The sequence below is a fragment of the Serinus canaria genome, chromosome 3 (genome assembly GCF_022539315.1).
Source record: "Serinus canaria isolate serCan28SL12 chromosome 3, serCan2020, whole genome shotgun sequence".
NCBI lineage: Eukaryota > Metazoa > Chordata > Aves > Passeriformes > Fringillidae > Serinus > Serinus canaria.
Window position 1 is genome coordinate 107,225,679 of NC_066316.1, and position 27,116 is coordinate 107,252,794.

The window sequence follows — 27,116 nt, forward strand, 5'->3', positions numbered from 1 at the left end:
GCGTTTTTGCTCTCTAGTTGCCTACCAGATCTTCCATTCACCCAGTGCTCACCTGGCACAGAGTCCCCCACCTCATGACTGAGTCATCCTGCCTGTCTGCACTGGGAAGGGCTCTGAATGCAATCCTAGCTGCTGTATGTGCTCGTTATGGAAATACTCATCTTTATAGAGGTGCTTTGGTGACTCACCTCTTAATCCAGCTCCCTCTCAAGACAGTGGCTGCAGTGCAGGTGTGTGGGTGAGCATGGGTGCCCTGTTCCTGCAGCTGTGTGGTGGCTGAGTACCCAGGGTCTTCCTGTGCTGAAGAGTGCAGGAGATTTTACAAGTAAATTCTGATTTACAAGTAAATCAGAAGAATAGAATGTGTTGGATTCAGTGTGTTGGATCAGAGTGTAGAGTATGTTGGATTAACTGATGGGTTTGTCACCCTTTGCATGCATAGCTGCTGTCGAACCTGTTATTGGTGCTGCTTCTCTGCAGCCTGGATTCATAAAAGGTGTTAAAACAACAACAATAGTAATAATTACAACAAAATCTCAAAGACCTACCCAAGAAAAGCAAAGCGTGGCCATTTGGGGATGAGAGAAGCTCTGCTAGACCTGATGTCTGCAGACCCCCCCGCCTCACCTGTGGCTTCTCTGCCCTGCAGGCATCGACATCCTCAAGCTGGTGGCGGCCCAGGTGGGGAGCCAGTGGAAGGACATCTACCAGTTCCTGTGCAACGCCAGCGAGCGGGAGGTGGCGGCGTTCTCCAACGGCTACGCGGCCGACCACGAGCGCGCCTACGCCGCGCTGCAGCACTGGACCATCCGCGGGCCTGAGGCCAGCCTGGCACAGCTCATCAGCGCGCTGCGCCAGCACCGCCGCAACGACGTCGTGGAGAAGATCCGCGGCCTCATGGAGGACACCACGCCGGTAACGCTGGGCTGGGCTGTGGCGCGGGGCTCACCTTGTCAGGTGTGGTGGCGTGGGACGTGGCTGTGGCCTTGAGCTTCGCTCGTGGCCAGGTAGCTCCCTCTCTTTATAGAGGAGTTGCGTTGAAGCCGTGCGTTGCTTTTGAGCAAGGCTTTGGCAACGTTTGCTCGAATCCCAGTCAAAGTTTCGATGGGCTCTAGAGTTCCATGTGCTTTTTGTATATCTTGGAGATCACCGGGAGGATCTGGTACCTGAGCCCTTGTGCCAGGGACATGGGGGGAAGAGCATCCCTGTTACCATGATATTTTCTGAAAAATCCTTTCACCAGGATTTCTTCTCCTGGGAAGCTGAGAAGCGTCAGAAAAGAATGGAAACAATAATTATCTGATTGCTTGGGAATGTGGTCTAGAGATTATTTACCAGCAGGTGCATCTTTGATTGGTTCCATGTGAATTGTTTTAACTTAATGGCCAATCGTAGCCAGCTGTGTCAGACTCTCTGAGTCAGTCACAAGCTTTCATTATCATTCTTCTTAAGCTTTCTGATATATCCTTTCTCTCTCTTTAATACAGTTTTAGTATAGCATTCTTTAGTATAATAAAATATCATAAAATAATGAATCAGCCTTCTGAGAACATGAAATCAAATTCTCATCTCTCACCTCATCCTAAAAACCTCACAAACACCACGCATCCTCCTTTAAACTTTCTCAAATGCTGTGGATTTGTGAGAAGGGCCAAGTACCCTTGAGCACTAAGTGTTGATTCCTCTGAGATGGTGACTGGTGGCATGGGGGAGGCCATGCATGCAGTCCTCCAGAGTTGTTGCTCTTCTTTGGCAGCGTTGGCCTTAAACTGTCCCATATTTTGCGAGAATAAATAAATTGCTGCAGAAGATCCTGCAGTAGGTTCTCAGCTGGGTGTAAGTCATCAGGAGGTGCTTCAGTGACCTTTGCAGATTTGTTTTGGCCACTGGTGCCTTCTTTGTTTCAGTTTTTTGGCTCTGATAACTCAGTGGTCTGCCAGAAGTGTTTGTAAAGGTGATGAGTGGGGCTTTTTCCAAACACAGAAGCCAATGGGACATGGAGATGGAGATAGTGGTGGTTGAGGCATGGCTCTTCCCTCTAACCTGGTTGGTGGAACATTTCCCTTAGCACTGACCCAGACCCAAAGGGGAGCAGGTGGGTGCTTGCAGACCTCTCTGGACTCTTGGTGGGGATTTGGCAGGGTGGAACTTGGCTCCCAATAGGGCTTTTAAAACAGAGGACAAGGATTCCCAAATTCTGCTTTGACCTAACAACTTTCCTTATATGAGGGACTGTGATACCTTCACTGTGTTACATATCCTAAATTATTTTGTTTGATCCCTTCACTGTGTCATATCAATTCTTTTGTTTAGTGTATGAAACACCTTCTTCCCTTGTGACCATTTTGGCAGGAGCCCTGTGCTTGTTTTTCGGAGAGACCCGGAGTCAGGTGTGTGCTTAACATCCTGCCCAGATCTTGGATAGTTTGGCTTTACCAGATGCCTGATCTCTCCTGCTCAGTTGCTGTTTTTTCCTTTCAGCTCCTGGTAACTAAGCATCATGTGGCCTTCTCATTGGTGGAAAAAATAAAATTAAAAAACCCAAGACAAAGCTATGTTTAGGAGGAGAAGTGAGGCAGAGAAAATTGCCATTTTGCACATATGAGTTAAAGTTTCCAGCATGTGCACTGTCCCAGAAGGACACATTGTCCTCTTGCTCTCCTGGAGCAGGTAGTAACCTATGTCCTTGTATTTACTGCTTTGACTTTGAATACTGTGACAAAGCTCTGGGCAAGGACATTGGATAAAACACGAGACTTGTTCCTCAGCACGATGCATAATTAACAGACTTGGGCTCTGTGGTGCTGAATGCCCCTGGCTCTTTTGGCCAGGACCATCAGGTTGTGCTTATCAAGCAGTACAGAATGCAGATGGTGGCTCCATGAGCAGGGTTTATGGGGTGACCTGTCAGGGTGGAGGACTCCCAATGATGGAGTGACCACAAGCTGTGCCCAGAACTCTGAAAATACAGCAAGCAGATGTTCCAGAGAATGAGCAAACCCAAATCTCAGGGATAACTGTATGCAAGTCTCCTAGACCTCCCAAAAAGCTTTCCTGTGTCTCTTTGTTTTTTAAAACAGTGTGTTGTCTTTTCTAGTGTCCAGCACACCTAGACCCTGGGGTGGTTCCCCATCAGTTTCACTTGCTTTTCTAGAAATGAGTAAGATTGTGTTGTTGATCTTTCAAGCAGGTGGCTCGAGTCTGTATGAGAAATTTGGCTAATTTCAGCAAAGGAGTTGTTTTTAACAAATTCACCCAAGCTATTACATCCTCTTTCCCTATTCATCTGACTGGGCTTTTTCAGATGAGCATCCCTCATGATCAACCTTAGGAGTTGCCCATTGCCCTGCCCTGGAGGTCCTGGAGCCGTGTGTGGGATGTCACAGCCTGGCAGCACCCCAGGGTACAGATCCAGCAGGGCAGCACATTGTGTTTCTGTGAGGTGCTGCCTGCTGGAACCTGTCTGCCTCCTATCCCTGAGCTGGCTCCTGTGCTGTCAGTGTGGGTGGTGATACAAGGGCCCTGCAGGGAATGCAAGAAGCAGTTTGTGCATGGGAGACCAAATCCCTGGAGAATTGTGCTGGTGGCTCATCATCCTCACAGCAGTCCAGGAAGCCAAGAGCTCAGTGCCAGGAGCAGGCATGGAGGTTGATCTTTGGGTTTTTTTTAATCTGCTGGTTGGAAAGCCTTTAATTAGAGCTAATTGGAGTTTGACTCTGGGTGATTTGTTTATCCAAACACAGATAAATTGAGGCAGTTTCTCTCTACACCAAAGTGGTTTGATCTGAAGGAATGGGATACCCTGTTAGTGGCAAGAGTGGGTGCTGTGGTCTCCAGCCCTGCAGAAGGAGTCTTGCAAAAAACCCCCCAAAACCAGCAAAAAAGAACGAAAGGTGTTTTTGATGGTGCGGGGGCAGTGAGGACTCTCATAAGCAATGCAAATGCATGCATCCTCCCTGTGGCTAAGCTGCCTAGAGAGGTTGTAGATGTCCCATCCCTGAAAGTGTTCAAGGCCAGGTTGGACAGGGCTTGGAGCAGCCTGGTCTAGAGGAAGGTGTCCCTGCCCCTTGCAGGGTGTTGGAACAAGATGACCTTTAATATTCCTTCCAACCCAAACCATTTTGTGAGTGCAGGTAACAGCACGATGCCCTTAGGGTGACCTGAGCCAGCAGTGAGTCTCCAACGTGTGCTGGTGTATCCTACATGTGCCCAGGAGGGATGGATGCATGCATGGCTGTGCTGTCTGGGATGCCTTTGGCTCTGCCCAGCATCCCTGGGAGCAAAACGGAGTTTCCTCATCTCTCTGCACGATCCTTCTGTTGTAAGAAAGCACTGACACCCCCCAAGTCATGGGTAAAAACTGTTATTGAATGCTGTAGTTCTCAGATGGGAAATCAGTACCCTAAACATATTTCATCCCGCCCACTATTGCACCCTTCTCTTTAATCCTTTATCTGGTGTCTGCCTTCAACTTGTAAAACCTATGGAGGCAAAGCTGCTCTCTCTTGTTCCCTCAGCAGCCTTTTGTGCTCTGAAATCCCAATATTTACAACCCCTGATAGGAATAGAGGAATTATGGGAGTCTCTGGAGTGTTACACATGAGGCAGGAGCATTTTCCTTCAGGTGAGGAACAGTTCCACTGCAGACTTGCCTGCTTTTTTAGCTGTGGGAGATTATGCTGGTTTTGCATGGCGCTGGATGAATTTAGGTTAAACCAAGATTAGCCCTCTGAATCAGTTTGCTCAGGGTTTTTTGCAGCTGAGCCAGAAAATACAGTGAATGCAGAAGCTCTGGGAAGGTTTTTAGGGGTGCATTTAACTCATAGGGCTCCTTTTAAAGCCTGGCCACGAATGTTTGTTGGACTCAATGTTTGCAAAATCTGTGCCCTCGCAGGCAGGTTTGCCAAGCAGAAGCAAGCCTGGACACTGCTTATCAGGCACAGGCACATCCCAAATTAGTGGTGCTGATAACAAAAACAGGGAAAAGAGTGGCGGGGGGAAGAAGGGAGAGGTTTCTCTCTGCCATCCCAGCAAACTGCAGTTCTCCATTTTTGGGGTTAAAATCAGAAAAACTGATTTTTACCAGTGTCCACTGGGTAATGAGATTTTTTTTGTGTGGTGCATAACAGCATTTTGCAGCTACCAAGGGGCTCTGTGCTCACCTGGGCTGGCCTGGGGTGGAGCTGGCATAGCTGGGCTTCATTGGCTCCCCTGAGTGTCCTGCTGTGAGCAGTGCTTTAAGCTCTTATCATTTTATTTATGGCTCTGCTGGCCTTGGCTGAAATATTTCAAGGGTTGGATGGAAGGGAAGCAAACAGCCTCGCTCAGGGCGTCCAGCAGCACAGCCTCAGCAAAGCTGAAAAACAAACCCAAACCATGAATAAGGGAGATGTTGAAAGTGGAGAGGGGAAGGCTACAGCCCCAAGCCCAGCAAGGTTCAGTTTTGTGGCTAATTTCATGCTGCATATAATCCCATGAGTCAGCAGATGTGTCAAGGCTGGGGCTGGTGTGAGGTTAAGCTGTGAGGTTTTGGGGTATTTCAGAGGAGAAGAGGATGTGAAAGCAACCCCATGTCCAGGCACGTGGCTGTGGCAGAGCCTTGTGGCTCCATCTCTTGCTCTTTCACAGGTCAAAACCCTGAGGGGGAAATGAAGAGCCTGGAGCAGCGTTCCTCAGACTCAGCCCCTGTCAGCTCCCACCCATCCCTTTACTTCCTCTTGTGGCAATGCAGGACTGGGCTGAGCCCAGAAATGAGGAATTAAGTTTGTGCTGTGTTCATGTGCCAGCGCTGGAGTGAGAGTAAAGTTGTTGGATGGATTTCCCAGCCAGAGGGGCCTGTGGTCTGAGGGCTGGGAAGTGCCCAGGCAGCCAGGAAAAGAACAAAATTGCCTTCTGGAGTTGCATCAGGTTTTATTTGAGGCACAAAGTAAGGTGAAGTGGCCAGAGCCCTGGGGAAGGTGTAGGGCTGGCTGGGTTTTGCTGGACTGGGCATCACTCCAGGTTTGCTCTAAGCCATGACTTGATTTTAGCAAACTGACATTGGGTTTGAACTATGCTGGAGAATGTGCAATAAACAAAATGTAGTAATTAATAAAGTAATGCAAAGAGAAACAGCATAAACACAAAAATATAAACTTTATCTATGCAGTGATATTGAGGTTTCCCTGCTGTGGTGGCCACATCTCTTGGGGTCTCTGTGAGTGCAATGTAATGGGTTTGGGAGCATTAGAGGAAACTAGAAGATGGTTTCTTCTGTTAGCCAAACTCAATATCAACTAACTCAGCCTGTAATTTGGTTTGGAACCTCTTCATCAGGGTTTCATCACCTCTTCATTATGGTTTGAGTTGAAAAAGTGAGTGGGCAAATCCACAGAAGGGAGAAGCCACCAGAGGCTCTCCTGGAGAAATTATCTGCTTGAGAAGCACTCGGCCCACAGGCAGGGCAGATGGGGAAGAGCTCTTTCCTCCGTGGGTGGCTGCAGTTTTGGTTGTGGTATCTAAACCCTGCCCAGACCCAGCATTGCCCATCCTGAGTCATGTGAGGCTTGGCTTGAGCCCTTCTCCCCAGGGCTGCCTTGTGTTAAGGGAAGAGGCTCCACCACAGAGAGGGCTCAAGCATTCTCCTGAAACCACTCGGGGAGATGAAGGGCACAGACAGGAAATTTGGGCTTTCCCACCCCAGCACCCTCCTGGTCTTCCCATCCTGGCAGGGGACATGCCTTCTGCTCTGCAGCACCACACACCATCACTGCCCTTCTCTGACACCTCGGTGAGTCCTCATGGCCCTGCCAAGGTGTTTAAGCTGCCAGGGTCTGTGTGCCCCCAGGGAGGACCCCCAAACACCCTGTGCACTATGAAACTGCTGATCCACAGGGATCCTCCCTCCCTCCCTTCCTACCCCCGTGGGGTTCACAGCAAGAGCATTTCACACCAGCACCACTCTGCCTGCAGCATCCCCTGGGCTGCTGCCCAGCCCACCCTGCTCCGTGTGCTGGGGCTTTTCCTGCCGCATTCCCTGCGGAGGCATAACAGACCTGAGAATAAGGGCTGGTGTCAGTCGGGTGTCATCTTCTGGCAGGGAATCTGGGAAGTGACTGCCTCGGTGCTAAATTTATCCCCCCCACATCCCAGAGGGTGCACAGCCACCCTCAGCAGCAGCAGCAGCCAGCCTGCCACCCGCCTTTGTTCCCGCCTGCTTGCGGCAGGAGGAACTGCTGGGAAGCATTGCCTGAGGGAAGGGTGTTTTTTAGTGCCTGCTGCTGCTCCTTCCTAATATTAGCACAGCAGCTGCAGTTTCTGTTTGTCTGAGCTAAGCTTTTATTGCAGTGCTGTAAAACGGAGGCAGCAAATGGGACCAACCCGTTCAAACAGAGCTGGTGACAGCAGCTGCGAAAGAAAACAAAGCCAAGCCTGTGTCTCCTCCTGCCCCATCCTCTTCTCTCCTCCTGTCCCTATCCCCTTCTGTCCCCTTTTCTTCCTTTTAGGAAGGGCCTTCAGACACCCTGAGTTGCTTAGAGCACCCTCCCAGGTGCATTGGGATCCAGGAGGATGCTGGTGCTTGAACTGCAGTCTAAAGGGCTGCAAGTACACAGGAGCTTTTAGGATTTTTTTAAATAAATATTTTTTGGCATTGAAAATCTCTTGGCGCAGTGCTCAAAAAAAAGAAAATACCTAAAAAAAATAACCTGGCAGAGCACCTCTGATGGGTTGTAGGAGGTTGCTGTTGTGACAAAGCCACTGCAGTGCCTCTGGTTTCCATGCTGGACTGTGCATCTGACAGTGTCCCACGTGTCTCTCTTTGCAGGTGCAGATGCAGTCCCAGTGGCAAGCGCAGGAGCCCAGCAATGAGGATGTAAAGGTGAGAAATCCTATAGCTCTGGAAAGGCAGAAGGGTTGCAAGAGGTTTTTTTGGGGTTTTTTTTCCCAGCCAAAGCTTGGTTTCACCCAATCACCACTCAAAAAAAAAAAGGAATGGCCAAGGTGGTTTCAGTGCAGTGAGTCACAGGCTATGAATAGTGTGTTTTTTTACCTATTCCACAGGCTTCACCTCACAGCAACCTTTTGCATTCCCTGGTCTTTCCAAGCCCTCATTCCCAGTTGCTTTTTTCCTGTCGTTTAAACATTAACTCACATCCAGGCATCCTGTTTGCTTTGCCTCAAGCTTGCAACTGTTCAGCTATTTGGAAAGCTTTGGGCTCCCGGGACAGCTACAGTCAAATAACCTCCGGTGATTTTGTCTTTCCTAGCGTGTTTTAGCAGCTCTTTAATTAAACTCCAAATGAGTTGGTTCTGGGAAGACAGAGCTGGGGCAGCTGTCTGCTCCCTGCCCTCTCTTGGCCAATTGTTGCTCAGTCATCAGGATCCTTTTTGGGAATTGGTAGTTGGGTTTGTGGTTGAATATTAGGTAGATGAACTGCACAAGGGAAAACTAACCCCTAAAACCTAGGATATTTTTAAAGGGAATATCAGAGCAAATTATTTGGAAAGGGGCCAGCTGCTGTCCTGGTCTTTCTCTTGATATTCCCCCTTAATGGCCATAGCTGATCATCCATGATGAACTGTACTGGAAAGGGAATTTCAGAGGAGAAGGCAGATTCTTTTAATTAAAAATTAAAGCTGACTTTTATTTTTAACATGCCTATTGCATAATGCACTGTGCTAGAACAAATCCTCCCCTGTTTATTTTCAATGAGGGGAGAAAAAAACCCTTTTATTCTACCAGGAACAGGCTTCAATGTTAATTTAATGTGAACTAATGGGCGTCCCAGCAGACATGTGATTTGTGGGTGGCGAATTCCTCGACACGGATGAGGAATGTTCAGGCACATCCATGCCGGCACGGAGGTGGCTCAGCAGCTCCCTTTCCCACAGCCTTTAATCCCAACTTTGCATTTCATCCCTGGGTTGTAGGCAAAAGCCTGTTAACAGGAATAGCCTGATCTTCCCTCTGTAGGAGAAAACAGGGTTGTGAAATGCTCTTGGGACAGGGAATTGCATGGGGACAGGGCTTGTAATTTTTTTCCCTGGCAGGTCAAGCAGGGACACTAGGTTGGGGGAAAAGGTTAAATATTGGATGGCCCTTAAAATAATCTGTTTAGAGGGACTTGGTGACCTGCAGAAGTGCCCAGTCTGCCAGCCAGGGATGTGAGTATGCTGGCCCAGGCATCTCATCCCTGCAGGGAGTGGGAACTAGGGATGCTCTCCTTGAGATTTGCAACCTGAGGGGATGTTGAGAGGCAGAGGAGGGTAGATAATGTTCGCTGCTGTCTTGGAAGTGGGAAGAAGTTTCAAGAAGAAACATGCAGAGTAGAGTCAGCATAGGAAGCAGGCTCACACCAGCACCCAAATTCATAGAATCATTGAATTGTTAAGGTTGGAAATAACATTTAAGATCATCAAGTCCAAATCTTAACCCAACACTGCCAAGTCCACCACTAAACCATGTTCCCAGCTGCCACATCCACATGTTTTTTTAAAGCCTCCAGGGATGGTGATTTCACCACTTCCCTAGACAGCCTATTACAATTCCTGACTCTTTTGGTGAATAATTTTTTCCTAATGCCCAGTCTAAACATCCCCTGGCACAACTTGAGGCCATTTCATCTTGTCCTGTCTCTTGTCACCTGTCACTTGTCAGATGGTGCTGCTTTCCAATGCAGTGCTTCCCAGCAGTACTTGCTGCTCCTGATGTCTTTGGAACCGTGGAGCTGAACATTTGCCCTTAGCTCACATCCAGGACAGGAAAAAGCAGAGGCACTTGGGTGACACTGTGGTCAGTGCCAGCTCCTGCCTGTCCTTCCTTGCTCTGAACTTGGAGTCTGGTGAGATGGACTTTTCCCACCAGACTCCAAGTTCACCACTTGGCTTTAATGGGATGCTCTTGGGAGCAAGGGTGAGATGGGGCAAAACAGATCATTAATTTGATGTGGAGCTGGTCAGAGCCATGTGCTGCACTGGAGATCCCTGAAGGGTCTCACAGCCCTCGTCCTGCTGCCTTGGCACTGGCTGGAGCTGTGCAACCAGCTTTTAGCAAACAACAGGTGTGGAGCAGGTTTTGGGCATCATCACCTCTTGCCCCCAAGAGCTTTGCTTTAGGTTTTAATAAACTGAGTCTGAGAAGGAGAGCCCGCCTAAAATGTTCTGCTGAGGTTGCACGTGCCATCCTGGTGCAGTGCTTGCTCCTACCAGGTGTCCCAAGGGTGTGGATTGTGTTACTGCTCCTGCCTGATGTGCCAAATACCAGTGCTGATGTCCACCCTAGGTCGTCTCCTGTGCCTGTTGTGGGCCAGCAGAACAGGTCACCCCTTGCTGACGGTGGCCTGGAGTGTTTTGAAAGCCAGGGTGCAGGTGGGTTTGGGTGTTACCCGTTGTGTAGCATCTCCCCAGTTAATTTTCCCTCTCTTTCCTCCCCCCAAAGCTGGAAGGTGACAAGCTGGCGCTGCCGGTGAGCCCCAGCCCGGTGAGCCCCACGCCCACGCCCAGCCCCAAGCCCCCCGAGGCAGCTGTGCTCACCGTGGAGCCCTCTCCTTCTGAGAAGAAATGCTTCTTTGTCGACGAGGCCGAGCCTCTCCTGCGCTGCGACTCCACCTCCAGCGGCTCCTCCGCGCTCAGCCGGACAGGCTCTTTCATTACCAAAGGTACCAAAACCAACCCGGGGCAGAGTGGGAGGGCAGAAGGGACACCATGGCGTGTCCCATGTGGTCAGCACACGTGGTAGAGCTGCCAACACACGGTACCGTTAAAGTAAATAACTGGGAAAACTGGCTCTCCAGGATACACTTATCACATTGTCATTCCCAACGAGAATATCCTGTTAGCGAAGATGATAAAGATTTGAGACAGAAAAACATCTTTAAAGGCTTTTAACTCTTTGAAGTTCTGCTAGGGAAGTTGTAGCATCCCAGGGTGTTTGGGGGTGTTTCTTCTGACTTTTGGCTCTTGCTTTGGCTAGTGCATTTCTGCGTGAGATTAAACCAGAGAATGTAATTTCCAGACTGACTTTTTAAAATTTTTTCAGTCTTGATCCTCTTTGCTACAGATATAAAGTACCATTAGTCACCCTCCTTTGTTTTAGGGGCTTTAATTTACTGCATTTAATTTGCTGCATTTCATTTCTGATGAAGGTGAAACACTGAGCTCAGTCAATCTACCAAATTTATGCTTGGGTATGAAAATAAAGCTGACCCAATGAAAACAACTTGAAAGAGCAGAATTCAGCTTTTTTGGCCCCTCTCCTGCCCTCACTTTTCCGAATTGGCCATTCAGCATTTACAAATGCTGTGTTTGCTCTTCCAGGATCCTGGCTGAGGTGCCTCAGCACCACTGCCTTTCCCATGTTCTCTCATCCCTATCACTTGTCACCCTCTACCTTTTCCCTCAGTTCTTCTTGTGGCATGTCCCTCTCCAGAGGTGGCATCAGGGGATGGGCTGAGAACAAGCCCTGGTTAGCAGAGGTTTCTTGGGGAGTTCCTTGACCAGTCCCTTTCCTCCTACAGAAAAGAAGGACACCGTCCTGCGCCAGGTGCGCTTGGACCCGTGCGACCTGCAGCCCATCTTTGACGACATGCTGCACATCCTCAACCCCGAGGAGCTCCACGTGATCGAGGAGATCCCGCAGGCCGAAGACAAGCTGGACAGGCTATTTGAGATCGCAGGAGTCAAGAGCCAGGAAGCCAGCCAGACCCTCCTGGACTCTGTCTATAGCCACCTTCCTGATTTACTGTAGGCACTGGGTCACCGCACGCTCTCCGAATATCTGCTAGAGCTAGCTTGGCACTCGTTAAGATGACCAACAATACGCAGGCGGGATTTTTTGTAGAACATACGGCCAGTATTTTCATTGAGGTGTCCTTGTTTTTGGAGGGCGTGCAGTTTGCCAGCGTTGCACCCCTCCATTGTAACTCTATCGCTCAGTCCAAGTCTTTGCACCCTCTGCCCCCTCCCCGAGCCTCTCTTCTCCTTGTTCTCATTCCAATCAGATCAGCCGATGCACTTTAATAAAAAAGAAAACAAACAAAAAAATCCAAAACCGCAGTTTATGAACTGAAATACCACCAATCTGGTGTAATCTAACACATCAAATTGGGGATTGCTCTGTAATCCTCTTCCTCTGTCAAAGCTGTCGCTCGGAGTGACCATCTCCCACCACTTCCCTTCGCCTCAGGGCAGTAAATGGCAAAATCACGCAAAAATCCCACCCCACTTGTTGCTGGTTACTGTCTCTTAACGCAGCTAAGCTTCCCACCTGAGCTCTTTTTTTTTTTTTTTTTTTTGATGTACTCTTGTTTGGCTCATATCCATTGCTCAGATTTTACTAGCACGGTTATTTATTGTATGGTTTTCACCCGGACACGCATCGCGCTCCTAATACGCTACAGCAGAAGCGCTTAAACCACAAGGAAAAGGGTCAAGCCCCACCAACCTTCAAGGCAGTGGAAAGATCCTTTGCCTCCAGTTGAATGTAAGGAGTTATCCTGCCTTGGCACATGAGGGAATGGTGGGGCCCCGAAGGGAGCCGGTGCTGGACGTGGGGAGGCGAAGACCGCCAGTGGTCCCGCTCTCCTCGTGCTGCAAGACTTAAACCAAGCTATGCTTTTACACTCGTGTCTCTTGTTTTTTATACAGATGTGGCCGATAAGTTCTAAGACCTTATGTGGTCTCAATAGTCTCTTCAAATCACACTTCACTTTTTATTAAAAGAGGTCGGGGGTGGGGGGGTATGGGGGACAAAAAGCTGCATCGTAAGAAGTCTGTCTGATTATATTTGCAATTATTATGCTCCCGTAACAAACAGTCTGTACTACGCTCAATTTGAAGAAATAATGGTATGAGGGTGGCATGAGCTGCCCCATGGGAAGGGGTGGGAGTGGGGGAAGAGGGGAATGAATTGAAAAATTGCCTTCTGGTGTACTAATTTATTAATAAATACTAGGTGTTTGTTACTTGACACGATTCTGTGGTAACCTCCTTAACAGCTGCCTCTGCTCAGGGACAGGGGCTTGCTTGGGGTGCCCTTGTTGATGAGGGGGGATTTTGGACTTTGGGGGTTGTGAGGGGGGAGCTTTGAGGCCAAAACGTGATTGCTTTCTCTTGGTAGCACTGCCTTGAGTCCCCACAGTCACTGCTGGAGCTCCCAGCATGTCCCCACCCTGTGCTGGGGTGGGGGACCTGTGCTAATCCCCATAGCAGTGACAGATCAGATGGCTGATGGGACTTCCAGGGTTGGTTTTTGCAAATTGTCAAAGGCTTTGTGGGCATTTTGAGGAGCCTGAAGTATTAATTTTCCAGGAAGCAGCTGCTGTGCTGAGTCACTCCCGAGCGAAGGTCTTGCAGTCACAGCATTTCTGTCGCTGTTACATTGCCCATGTCCTTAAACTCTACACTGCCAAATAACTCATCCCTTGTTATTCTGTCTACAAATTGAATCCTTAATGGGACAAATGCTTCTGGTTTATAAGCCTGTCATTTTGTTTACTTGGCTCCACAGTGATTTCTGTTACCGAGGGTGCTGTGTTTTCCTTCTGGCTTGCACTGGAAATTGCTGGTGCAGGACTATACATAGGTACATGATTAAAACTCTTCAACACATGCACAGATGAAAAATAGTGTCAAATAGCAAGAGCCTTTATTGGGAGCTCTGGGGTGGAGTTTTCCCTTGGTGGCAATGAAACATTTAGCTCTCAGTGCCTGCAGTTCTGAGGTGGAACCCAGTATCTCAGCCTCTTGGCAAGAGGTGTTGGGACCAGTGATGGTTGATCCGCCTGGGCAAGAATTAGTAAAGGGAGGGAAGGTATGCAAATCTGGGCTCAATCAATAGTTGGTTTTAAATTATCCTTAGCGGGTTCTTGGAGGGAGTCTAGCTGGGAAGTTAAAAATTGTCCTTTTCTGGTAGTCCAGGTTCTCCCAGGTAAATGCATGGGGTGTAAGCACTACAGCCATCATGCCACCCTCCCAGGGAACCACCAACCCCACCCTGCAGCTGCACTTCCTGTCCCAGCAGCCACTCATTTTCTGATGGGCTTTGAAGGTAAAGCAAAAAGAAAAACAGTCCTGGGAAGAGGATTTAGCCAGCTGAAGAGACCCCACAAAGCAGGCATGTTGTGGAGGTGCCTTGGCCTGGAGCTGCTGAGGGAGGCACAAGGAAGCTGTTTGGTTCCCTAGGTTTTTGGGATGCATTTAATTCATCTTGATGGCAGGTCATGGAACTGGCCAGGACTTGGGCAATCCTTGGCTCTGTGCACACTTCCAGCATGGTTCCTTTCTTTGCACGTGGATATGGACCTTTCCCCTGGCTCTGTCATTTCAGATTTCCAACTTTTTGTTGCATGCATATGTATATGTGTGTACAGTATATTTATTATATAGTTATCAATACATTATATATTTAGATAAGCTACATAAATATTTTAATATATTGTGCTATTTCTATATTTGCATATTTCCCTATATTATTACTGTGTATCTTTATAGGTGTATAGCATATAAATATTTTCTGTCTCTGGGGGTGTGTAGGGAAAAAATATCTGAGAGCAGCTGAGCCCCACATACAGGCAGAGTATTTCCTGGCAGCGTGGGTGGTGTGAGGAGCCACAAGCCTGTGCCCCCACCCTTCCTCTGAGCCAGCTCTCTTAAGCCTTAAGAAAATAAACCTGGCAGGTGGGATCAATGGGTTCATGACCTGGAGGCATAACTGCCTGGCAGCAGAGATTGTCCTTGTTCTCATCTTTGTCTTATTCAAGGCATCGTGGGCAGTGCACAAACTGTGATGTGCAGCTCAAATGGGTGAAGTCTTTGGCTAAAAAGATAAAGGTGTGAATATAAAGATCTTTATAAATATATGTAATATGCATAAAAGTGCATTTTTTACAAAATCTGCGTTGAAAATGTACTTGAGAGTGCAGTGTAGATGAGAGGTGGGGTTTGCCCCTTGCCTGGCCTTGCTCAGTCACGGTGTTTGAGGGGTGGAATTTGGGTGCTGAGGTGGCAGTCTTGGGTGACAGTGCCTGTGAAATCAGAGGGCACAAGGAAGCATGATGAGAGCACAGCCTCCTCTGCCTGCTGGGGGCATCTTGCTTCAGAGCAGAGACTGAAATTTCTGGTGTGGGTTGCACAAAATTTGCTGCCCCAGCCCTGCTTGCTGGGGCTGGGATGTGAGTTGTGGACATTGCATTTACCCTGAGGGTGACAGTGTTTGCTGGGACAAAGCCCTCTAGAGATGCTTCCAGCACAGCCTGGCATCCTCAGTATGGGCTGGCTCGGCTGATCAGGGCCTTTTAATTCCTCCAGTGCAAATGAGCATTGGGATTGTATTTCTAAATTCTATATTCTTTCTTTTTGTTACCCCATGAGTATTTCTAAATTCTCTATTCTTTCTTTTTGTTACCCCATGAATTGCAGGTGCTCTCTGCAGAAGAACAAGACGTCTTGTGCACTTTCCTCCCACCTACTCCTTAAATTGGAGTTTATCCTAATGAGGAATGAATTGCAACCCTCTGGGTGTGGCTGCTTACATCCCGGTTGGAAAAGCCCCCCCCGGGGTTTTCTGGGAGATCACTCACCCCTCTGGCTCCTTGGATAGCAGCCAAATCTGTGGATTGTAGCAGTGTCCGTGCAGGAGGGATGGTCTGGGCAGCCTTTCTGTGAACAACTTGTGGGGACATCAGAGGCAATGCTGAGGGTGTCCTGCGGGCTCGGTGTGGGATCTGGGGGATATTTGTGGGTGTGTGCTCATCATTGGGGCCACAGGGCTGAGCTGTGCAGTGCATGGCAGGGAGGCAGGTTGGTACAGGCACAGCTCACCCCAAAATCCTCCCTGACATCGCTTGGCCGCAAACTTTACACCATGAAGGGTTTGCAGCTGTTTTTTTCTCCTGTTGGACTTTGCTCCTGTGAGTGCCTCGAGGGGGAAGTTTCCAGGGCAACTGGTAGGAAATGGGAAGATGGAGGAGAAATAAGAACTATCATTTGTGTACTCATTAAGCACCTGCCTGATGGCACCCCCTGAGGTGTTTATCACACCATTTAGGATGCAGCTGCTGCTTCTCTGTGTGAGCATCCATGAGCTTTATAGTTTCTTTTGGGATACTCTAATTTAATTTCCCTTGCTTTCTGGGGTGGAGGGAGCTGGGTGGATAATGGAGGACCTGCCCGTTGTGGAAGCTCTGGGTGTTTCTGGCAGCTCACAGTTGTTGTACCGTGCCCCAAGCCCTTGCAGCCAATGCACACTGGTGTCTCTGCTCCTGCTCCCCAATTTCTGCTCCAATCCCCCCAGGGAACCCCTTGGCTGCTGCACCAGCTTCACCTGTCTTCTCTCTGCCCTCTATGGATGAGATTAACTTTGCCTGGATTTAATTTGAAGGGAATAATCTATAATATGGTCTCAGAATACATTTCTGGGCACAGGAGCTTTTGCCAGGACCTGTCAGGCTCAGTGGGAAACTGGGACTGGGGCTGGACGTTAATCTGCCTGACTTTGTTCCTGGCAGCTCTGAGTTTTCCAGGCTAATACTTGGCAAGAATGATACTAACTAAACCATTGATCTTCCAGAGTCCTTCAATAGCTGATGAATGCTTTTTGTGGCTTCTTCTCTTACTGATGATTTATTTTAAGAATAACAAGCTGTCTTGCCATTCTCCCCAGTGAGCAGAGCTCCAGGTGCCTTTCTACTGAGGCTGGCAGCGTTATTGTCATTTTGCAGGTGGGGAAACTTGAAGGACAGAGATTAAACTCCCTATAAGAAAACTGATCAGTAAAAATTCAGGGTGAAATTCAGAGAGAAGTTCTGCCCCAACAGCTCCTCTACCCCAAGGAAAAGATGGAGGCAATGTTCCCAAATGTTCCAATGTTCCCAAACCATGCTTTCCATTAACTAATTTGCCCTTTAAGTGAGATTTTTGAGCTGGGAATAAATCTATGGCAATGCTGGCTGCCTGGTTAGATATTTTGTCTTCCTGTTGCCCTATCTCAGCAAGTGCAGCTGGGAGGAAGGTCCAACTCCAGAGCTGACACAGCAGCCTGTCCTCTCTCTTCAGTCCCTGTCCCTCCCAGAGAAAACCACGCACTCCTGCCTTTTCCCCCAGCCTGTCCTGTCTCCCCAGAGCAGGGAAATTCCTTCTCTCTGCCCTGTGCAAGGGACATGGCAGTGATGCCCATAACACTGATGGAAGAAAGACACTAAACTGGGGCATGGAGCAATTTGACTTAGTAAAGCAAAACAACTCCACAGGGCCAGGGAACTCACACCTGAAAAATCACAGCTGTCCACAAGTGGTGAAACCCCAATTTTTCCCTCCATTTGTGTTTGTTCTCCTTTTCTTCCTTTCCCAAGGACCCTTCCCTGCACCTGGACATCATTTCTGTGGCAGGAGGATGCTGGAGCAAAGACTGGCAGTGATGGGAAGAGGATACACTGATGCTCTGCCAACTTCCAGGACATGTGTCACCACCAAATTGACCTGTGGGGAGGGAGCACCCACCTGCCCTCTGCTCCCTGGATGGGCCCTGCAAGCAGGCGGGCAGCCTGTGAGTTGTCCTGAGCTGAAATTAGGCATGAGAACCACCCAAAAAATTAAACAATCTGGACAGTAAATATGAATTAACCCTGCCATTTGTCACACCCCCTAAGGAGGTGCAAGAATGGAACATGAACTCTTTCCCAAACCCCTGCTGTTGTCATCTTAAAAAATTTCCTTTTAAAAAATGACATTTAAACTTGAAAATTGTTTTCCTTCTTTTTTTTCCCCTCCTTTTTTTCCTATCATCTCTGCTTTCTTCTGCTCAAATACATGGGAAGTTTCTTCTAATTAAATGTGTCTGTGGACAGATAATCCTCTTTTGCTCAAGTGTCAATATGGTTCTTTAGCTAAACTAAATATTTTCACTGCTTGATATTTATCCTCCCCTGGCTTCCCCTTGGCTCCTTCCTGGAGTTATTTGAAGACTATGATCCCATTCCCCAGGTTTTGTTTTTAATTCTTCTGTGCTCGGGTCAGGTTTTCTCAGGGTTTTGTGTCATGCCTGAGCATTTAAGAGGTCCCTATTTTGCTGCTGCTGTGGACCTCAGTTCTCCTTGGTACACCCAATGCATGGAGACAGCCACATGCCATCAGCACACTGATAAAAGCTGAAATAACATCTGTCTCTGCACTAACCTTGGATCTTGCAGAATCAGAAAAACACAGAATGGTTTGGGTTGGAAGAGATCTTAAAGACCAACTCATCCCAAACCCCTGCCATGGGCAGGGACACCTTCCACTATCCCAGGCTGCTCCAAGCCCCATCCAGCCTGGCCTTGAATAATTCCAGGGATGGGGCAGCCACAGCTTCTCATGGGGCATCCTGTGCCAGGCCCTCACCATCCTCACAGTGAAGAACTTCTTAATTAATCTAAATTTCTTCTCTTTTATTTTAAAACCATCCCTCTTTGTTCTATCATTATCTGCACCTGTAAAAAGTCGCCTTCCCTCTCTTTTATAAACTCCCTTTAAACATAAAAGGTCACAGTGAGGTTTCCCTGGAGCTTCTCTTCCAGGCTGAGAAGGCCATGAGTGTCCTCACACTGGTGGCATTTGCAGCCAGGCTCTGGTGATGCTGAGTCTGTGAGCTTTGCCCTTTTGAAATCAGGAGCCTCCCTCACTATGGGTTTGCTTTCACTGTGCCTCCATCAAATGCCTTGTCTGGACTAATCCAGCCTTCCCCTCCTCTAACTTTCTGTGATTGTGCTAAATAATTTATGGAACAGGCTGAATCAGGATTTGTTGCCTGGTATAAAGTGCACAGACTTCTGCAAAATACCCCTTGGTCTTGCTGTTAGCCTAGAAAAAGGGACATTAATATAATAAACACATAATAGTCCTGGCTCTTCTCCCTCCTGCAGTGACACAAATTGGGGGTGACACTTGCTCGGCAAATGCAGCTACTGGGTCGTGCCATGAGCGTGAGGGATGAAGAGCCAAAGAGTTGAATCAGTGAGATTTTCTGGATCTGGCAGGGAAATAAAAGCTGGTCTGGCAAGAACCAAATTCTGCAGGTCCCTGGCAGACACAATCTTTGAACATGGGCACGTGCTGTGGAAGAAGCTTAGTGTGCCCCTAAGACACCTGAACAATTCCATGCTGGGGTTAAAAAAAGCTGTTTTGATGGCAAAATTAAAACTAACCTGGGTTTTGTACACCTTGTACTGAAAGACTCTCAAGTCATTATTTTTGTTTCCCACTCGCTTTGCCTTGCTCTGCTTTCCCCTACTCTGTGTCTACAGCTGCATGCCTGAGGAGCTCAGAGGGGAAGGATGAGGGGTGGGAAGGGCTGGAAGGGGCTGTTTTCCTGCATCCACCCCCAAGGTGATGCACTCCTGTACCTGATCCCCACGGGTGACTGCTGCCAGCAGTGCTTTGCTGCCATGGATGGCCATGTGGGTCTTGGACTGAGCTTGACACCCTGACCCACAGGTGTTCTAGCCAATTCCAGACCCTTCTGAAGGAACCAAACTAGGATGGCATGCCAGATTTTAAATTAATAGATGTTACCAGAGGAAGAGGCAGTGATACAGCACCTGGTGTGCATCCTAAAAGAGCTGTCCCCTTCTTTTGGCACACTTGCCCCAACATACAAAAACCATGGGGGACTCAACCCTCCCATTTGGGGTCTGAGTGTCTGAAGATGTAAAAACATCTTCCCTAAGGCAGCAAACCCTCCCTTTGAGGTTAGCACCTCTAACACTGCCCAGGGAGCTACCCAGGGAGGTTGTGGCATCTCCCTCTCTGGAGACATTCCAAATCCATCTGGATGCATTCCTGTGTCACCTGCTCCAGGTGACCCTGCCTTGGCAGGGGGGTTGGGCTGGTTGATCCCCAGAGGTCCCTTCCAACCCTGACACTTCTGTGATTCTGTACCCAGCGCTGCCCTGGGCTTATATTCCCAGGCCAGGTCCCATCTTCCTTCTCAAGTGTCACCCACCAGGGTTTCCATACAAAACCCACAGGACCATATTTCAAATTCCGGGAGCGTTTCCCAATCAGACTAATTGGGTAGTAGCCATAAAAAATCCTCCACTGCAGTCACATGGCAAACCTGCACTCAGAGGGGATGGACAGACCCAGGGACATTCCATGACAGGTGAGTCACCTGAAATAACCCCTCATTTGTCTGGAGTCTCAGCAGCTCCTGGAAAATGAGCTGCACGATCATCACTGCAGCGTCAGCACCTGCTGATGCAGCGCTGTCAATTATAGAGCTGGGGCTCAAGCAAGCACAGCACAATTAACATCTCTTAGGTGAGACTTGAGAGCTGCTGGGCTCTCCCAGACCTCCTCCAGGCTGGAGGGGACAGCAGGACGCCATCAAGAGCTGCCCTAGAGGTGGTGGTCCCGTGGTCAGTGCACGGATTTACACCCTGCTGCTCCAAGGCTGATCTTTGGGCTCAGAGTCCAGCCTTTATTACTGGAGCAATAAATTTCAGGTGGCTTTTGGAGGAAGGCCAGATGCTCTCCACTGGCAGCTCCAGCAGGAGGGAGGGAAGGGGTGACAGTGTGACATTAAGGTTTGCAGCACCCATCCTCTGTGTCATTATTCACTTTTTTCCTGAGACCTGGCTAAACAGTGGAAGATGTTATTTTCAGCACTGAAATGCTGGCATCTTACACCTGCCATCTCTAAATGTGCAGCCATTTCCTTCCAAAGGAGACATTTTTCTGAAAATAGAAAGAAATGTGTGTTTTGACCAGAGTAAGCAGTTATTTTCCTGCACTTCTTGATTTTTGGAGCATCTGGCAAGCTGACGTTACCACATTAAAGTGGCTCTACAGACTCCCCATCCTCAGGCTCTAGAAAACCTGGATGGCCAGGGACACTAAAGCACCCGAAATTCCTCATTCAAGGCCAGAGAGAGTCCTTGTGTCCCAACACTGCCATGTGCCCAACACACTCCCAACACTACCAGCCTGGGCACCAGTTCCAGGCTGGAGTCTGTGAGGGTTAAATGGTCCTTTTTAGAAGGTCCTGTTGTCACAGAACAAAGGGTAATGTTTTAAAATAAAAGAGGGTAGATTTAGACCACCCTCATTTTACAATGAAGGTGGTTAAACACTGGAATAGGTTGACCAGAGAGGTGGTGGATACCGCGTCCCTGGAAAACATTCAAGGCCACGTTGGGTGGGACTTTGAGCAGCCTGGTCTTGTTGAATATCTTGCTCAAGGGGATGGACTAGATGACCTTTAAAGTCCCTTCCAATCCAAACCATTCTATGATTTTGTGGTCTTTGAAAGGGCTGAGTGGGGCTTGCAGGGTCTCCTTGTGGGATGTAGGTGTTCAAGTTCTGTGCCAAGCACCTGCACTTGCTCTCAGCTGGGGTGATGGTGCAGGGGGAGTCCCATCAAGCCCCACATGGGACAATGGTGTTTTGGAGGACATCCATCCCCATTGTTGCAGTGAGCAGGCTCCCCAGCATCCTCCAGCTTGACACCTGGGTCCCCACAGGGTTTTGCTGGGCATTTCAAGGAAGCTCAATGCCCAGCACATCACCACATCACCCCATCCCTTCCCACTGCTTCCCAGTGGCTCTCAGCAGTGATGGAGCTGGTTAATGGGCTCTACTGGGGAGTTTGATATTTAACTCACTTTCACAGTCAGGCAGAGGCTGGAGAGGTGACTCAACAAGGTCTTGCCCTGGTTCAGCTGGGAAAATCACATCCTGTTCTTTTAGCTGGAAAAACACTTGGCCACAAATGCATCACATCATGTCGTACATGGAGGCATCTGCTCCTCACCCAGGCTGATGTCACCTCTCCTGACCCCTACGAGGAAGGGCCAAAAACTGTCACCAACCCACGGGCTCTGTTATTGATGCACACAACTGCCTGGGCTGCTGCAGTTTCAAAGGGTGGCCCTCATGCTGCTCAGAACTTCAAAACAACTCGTCCTGTGCCTGGGATTGGGCTCACTCCATCTCACCCCAGTGACAGGTTTGGGTTTGTGCCTGTCCATGTGTGAGACTGCACATCCCCAGCACAACTGGGGTAATGAATCTGAGGAAACGAGCACAAAACCATCGAGCCGTACTGATTTCATGTCACTGCCAGGCTTTGCACTCAGCTTGGGAGCCAGGGAGATAAAATACAGCTCCTTTTGTTGATGCCAGTGAGGTTTAAAACTCAAGACAAATTAATTGCATCTGTATTTTTTGATTGTTGAAGGCAATTTCGTGAAGCATTTGTTAAAGATGCCACTTAAGGAGGAATTTCCTAACTGCACAAGTTAATAACTTTAAAACTGCTACTCAGGCTCCCTGCAAAGGGGGCTTTGTGCTGCAAATCTCTTTGAGGCTCATAATTCAATCCTATTTAAAATCAAATTTTCTAAGATTTAGAGCAATAAATATTTAAATGCTACCAGTTGAACAATTTTCAATTTTGAGATAATTTCAAAGCCAGGGGAGTTTACAGCATTCGGCTACTCTGCCACACTTCAGCGTCTGAATTGATCTGAACCAGTAGCTGACTCTTAAGCAGCTTAAACAGCTATAAAGGGTTAGAGTAGTTTAAGGGGTTAGGGTAGTTTAAGCAGAATATCGTGTTTTCAGAGCTTTGGTTAAAGAAATGAGAATTCACAGGCTGTCAAGCTGAGCAACTCCAGAAAAAGGATGTGACAAGCTTCACTAGAAAAGCTCTCTGAAGCACTCAGCATCTTCTCTGACTTCAAACCTTGTCTGGTTTATTTTTTTTTTTTTTCTGAGAAAAAATAAAAAAGAAAAATGAAATGAAAGGAGCATGTTGAACATTGACACAAAATGCAGAACATAGGCAAAATGTTTGGGAATGCTGTGAAGGTGGGTTTGCACTGACAACAGCCTTGTTCCGCTCCCTGTATTTGACACTTCTTCAGTACAAACCACTTCAAAACACAATAAATCTCTGGAAAGTGGCAATGAAAAAAAAAAACACATGAGCTTTGCTATGCTCATGTTTAGCCCCTCCAATGTCAGATATATGCAAATTAAAAACCAAAATATGAAGCTTTAAAAAACTCTGTTGTGAGACCAAACCAGCTCTGCACAAGATTTTGGCCGGGGTGATTATTTCAGATGGGAGAGCTTACAAGGGGAGAAGGAGAGGTTGTTGATTTGGGGGCTTTTTTTGTTTGGTTGTTTTAGGGGGTTTTTTTTGTTGGTGGTGGTGGTTTTTTTGGGTTTTTTTTGGTTGTTTTTTTTTTTTTTTTTTTTTGTTAAAAGATATTTATGCCACTCCTAGCCATAGAAATGCCCCCTTTTTCCATTATAATTTATTCCTTTTGACTAAAAGCCATGCATATGCCAGTATAGTTGCTCCATCTGTGCTGTTAATGCTGGACTGTGCAAAAAACATTACAGGTTTTGTTGCATACAAGAGACAGCTGAAGAAGAGGGAAGACCCCTTAGCTTGGCGTATCACAGAAGGATGAACATGGGGAATCTGTTTCCAGGTGTTTCTCTAAGTGCACTGGCATCAGGACAGCATCTGTGCTGGCACAAGCCTCCCTCACCTGTGCCACAAAAGCAAGGTAAGAAGCAGTGCAGCTGAGGTGAGCTGCAAAGCTCTGCCAGAGCTGTCTCTGGTGCAGTTACTTCACATCAGCCTGAGGGTTGTAGGACAGGGCTGATGTACCAGGCTGCACCAGAGTTCTGGGAAATGCATAATGAAAGGTGATGTAATTTCCTCTGCAAACCCTCCTGTCTCAGACTGTCTGTGGCTGGGGGAGAGCCAGGCTCCTGGGCTCTCTGGGTGCTGGGTGACCCTCTGTGGCTTTCTCTCCAGGGTTCCCTGGAGAAAGCAGGACAAGCCTTTGCCATCCAAAGCTTCTGTGTCAGACCTTGTACTAAACACTGGCTGATCTGTCTGTTTTGAGCCTGGCAACCCCAGCTGATGCCTTTATCCATCTATTTATTTATTTTTATTTGTCAGTGGCTGTCAGCCTGTCCTCTCCCAGTTCCATAAGCCTCACCATGTTTCTACCTACCTCTTTTCAAGGGCAAGTCCTGACCTACTCATGTTTGATTTTCCTTGCATCCCTTCTTTGAACTTTTCCCCTTCTGCCTATGGTGAGCTGTGATGATGGATGAGGCAGGGCCTCTTCCATATCAGGATTATATCCTGACAGCATTATTGCTGCAGAAGAAAATGCCAGTCCTGACCAAATATCCCCTCTGAGGGAATTGCCAGGGTTTTCATCAGGGATGGGATATTTAGCATTGCCATGGTAGGATCCAGGCAATCACTCAAGTGGAAAAATAACTCAGGTGCTGTGTAATGAGATCTGACAGAAATGTAGCAGTAAATGATTTAATTACTCAGCCTGTTTCAGTGATGGTGCCAGGATGGATGCAGCAGTGCTGGGTCCCTGCTGCTGACAGCAGCATCCTCCCATAGCCCAGCAGCATGCCTGGGGCAAGCCTGTGGCTTGTGACCTCTCATCTCACCATAAATATACTCCAGAATTGAATTATACTATTTAGAGCAAGTTTATTAGTGGTATAGCTGATGTGTGTGTATGTATACACTGAATTATTCCTTACATGAGGGCCCCAGCAATCCCATTCCTTCAGTCTTCTTCCTCAGCACCATTTCCCTTTTCCTCACTCCCAAACTGCTCCTCTCTCATTCTATCTTATCTCCATACTCTCTTAGAACACTTTTCTTCAACAATAACATCACTGTCCAAGATTATGATATTCCCACCAGTTCTCAATATTTTCCAGTTTCTCTGTAGACATACACAAAAGATCTGGGTTGTTTTTGGGTTTTTTTCAGAGCAAGCACTCAGCACTTCCAGGAACTGGGTGTCTTCAACAAGCAGCAATGTCTGTGTTGTTTTAAAAACATCCTGCCCTTGCTTTAGCTAACTTTTAATATGTCCCAGAACTGGGTGTTCTGGGACATATTTCTCCATGGCTTTGGGCTCTGGGTCAGGGTTAGAGCACCAGGATGTGCTGATCTGGTAGGATTTTGTACCCCCTCCAAAGCTGGCAAGTGGCAGATCCCCTTTTTCTCCATAGCACTTTGCAAGGATATTTGGAAGTAAAAAACTTCTGTATCACCAGCATTAGGACTTTTCCTGCATTGCCCGGGGTTTCTGGCTTGTGAAGCACCTGTTGGGACAAGACAGCAAAAAAATTCCCACATGATGGAAGGCACCAGCCGCTTTCATCATCCCTAAGGCTTTCCAGGAAACCCCGACTCAGAAATTCATGTTCCCCTTCCCTCAGCCCGGCCACAGCAGTGGTCAGCCTTGGGAGTCTGAGATGTCTTCACAGAAATGAGTCAGAAAATCCACGATTTTAGGGAGGGGAATTCTCTGTGACAGTTCTTTCTGCTGCGGTTTTGCCAGCAGATCACCTCCAGCTTGGCTGGAGCAATTCCCAGCATCTCTCTGAAGGGTTTTCGCCCTCTGGAGGCTGACATTAGCAAATCAAATGCAAAATTAAAAGAGAAAAAAGGCTCAAATCTTACATTTGCAGGAATGCAGCCCCCATGAAAATAAATATGCAAAGAGCTGGTGAACTCCACAGTGCTTTTACTGAAAAGCTGGGCACAGACTCATGGCAATAACAGAATCACAGAATGGTGAGCTGCTTGGAAGGGACCTTAAAGATCAGCATGGTCCAACCTCCCTGCCATGGGCAGGGACACCTTCCACTATCCCAGGCTGCTCCAAACCCCATCCAAGCTGGCCTTGGACACTTCCAGGGATGGAGCAGCAACAGTTTCTCTGGCCAGCCTGTGCCAGAGCCTCACCACCCTCACAGGGAACAATTTCTTCCTAATAATCAATCCAAATTTCTCCTCTTTTCTTTTAAAACCATCTCTCCTTGCCCTATCACTATCTGCCCCTGTAAAAAGTGACTCTCCCTCTTTTCCATAGGCCTCTTTACGCACTGGAAGGGGCAAAAAAGTGACACTGAAAATATAAGCTCAGGCTAGTTTTGCACTAGGTTTGGTTTAGCTCTATTTACTTATCTTACTTTATTTCCCTGTGTATTTCTGCCATGACTTCATCCCAGTTCCCTGAAGACTGAGATAGCCTCCTCGTATTCCTAAGGAGTTTTCTTATCAGCCTCTTTATACCCTCTGCCAAGCTGCACACAGCTCATCCTCACAAGGCCCAGGAGAACAGAGAGAGGGCTGTGCATGGAGGCACCGTGCCAGGAACATGCCTGATGGAGGCTGCTGGCCAGGCATGGGTGATGTGATTCAGTGAGCTGGAGGCAGAGACACAGAACATCCCCTCCCAACCCTGTTTCCATGCAGGACACCCTGTATTTTGTGTTTGCTCTCTTCCAGCTGCCCAGGTCCCTGCACATCTGCCAAAAAAACAGCTGGAAGGCAGATGTGTGAACAGGAATTCCCATGGGTGCTGGCACGTTAGGAGCCTATATAGGAATGGTGCTGCTAAACATATTTTTGGACAGGATCTTTTTGGAGCATTATTGGAGGTCAAACTTCTTAGCTGTGTGTTAGAATAGAACACAGGGTGATGGTTTTAAACTGAAAGAGAATTTATTTAAATTAGATAGAAGTGCTTTACAATAATTATGGTGGAACACTGGCACAGATTGCCCAAAAAAGTTGTGGATGCCCCATCCCAGGAAGTGTTCAAGGCCAGGTTGGACAGCACTCTGAGGAAACTGATTTAGGTGAAGATGTCCTTGCTCATTGCAGGGACCTTGGACAAAATGACCTTTAAATGTCCCTTCCAACCTAACCATTCTATAATTCTGTAACACAAAGCACATAACAGATGTGAGGGGTACCAAGGATTCCACAGCCTCAGAAGCCTTTGCCCTTTGCTCCTGACACCTTCTGTCCATTCACCTGCGAGAAGGAAATGTCCATCCATGATCTGTGCACATCAAGAGCTCAGAAAGTTCCCACATTCCACCAAAATGTCACAGTTCTACACTACCACCCATGGCTGGGAGAGGAGGTGTGCAACACCATGAAGCAGAACCCTCTTACCCTGCTCATCTTCATTCCCAATCTCAAAAAGATGCCCCCCTGCACCTCAGCAACATCAACACCTCTGCCTGGGGTCAGCTCCATCCCACAAGGCTGCTGAAGGGAAAGGCACACGTCTTTTCCAAAGGGAAAA

General features: G+C 48.0%; 1 protein-coding gene across 2 annotated transcripts in view; it reads left to right on the top strand.

The window, feature by feature from the left end:
* Window positions 1-12,946, top strand: part of TNFRSF21 (TNF receptor superfamily member 21) — a 35,446-nt gene extending 22,500 nt beyond the window's left edge. For both annotated transcript variants that reach the window (XM_030235952.2, XM_009095787.4), the window contains exons 4-7: window positions 650-915; window positions 7,805-7,858; window positions 10,418-10,637; window positions 11,496-12,946. In XM_030235952.2, coding sequence (XP_030091812.1) covers window positions 650-915; window positions 7,805-7,858; window positions 10,418-10,637; window positions 11,496-11,725 — 770 coding nt within the window. In that variant the 3' untranslated portion in view covers window positions 11,726-12,946. The remainder of the gene's footprint in view (window positions 1-649; window positions 916-7,804; window positions 7,859-10,417; window positions 10,638-11,495) is intronic.
* The last annotated feature ends 14,170 nt before the right edge of the window (window positions 12,947-27,116 follow it).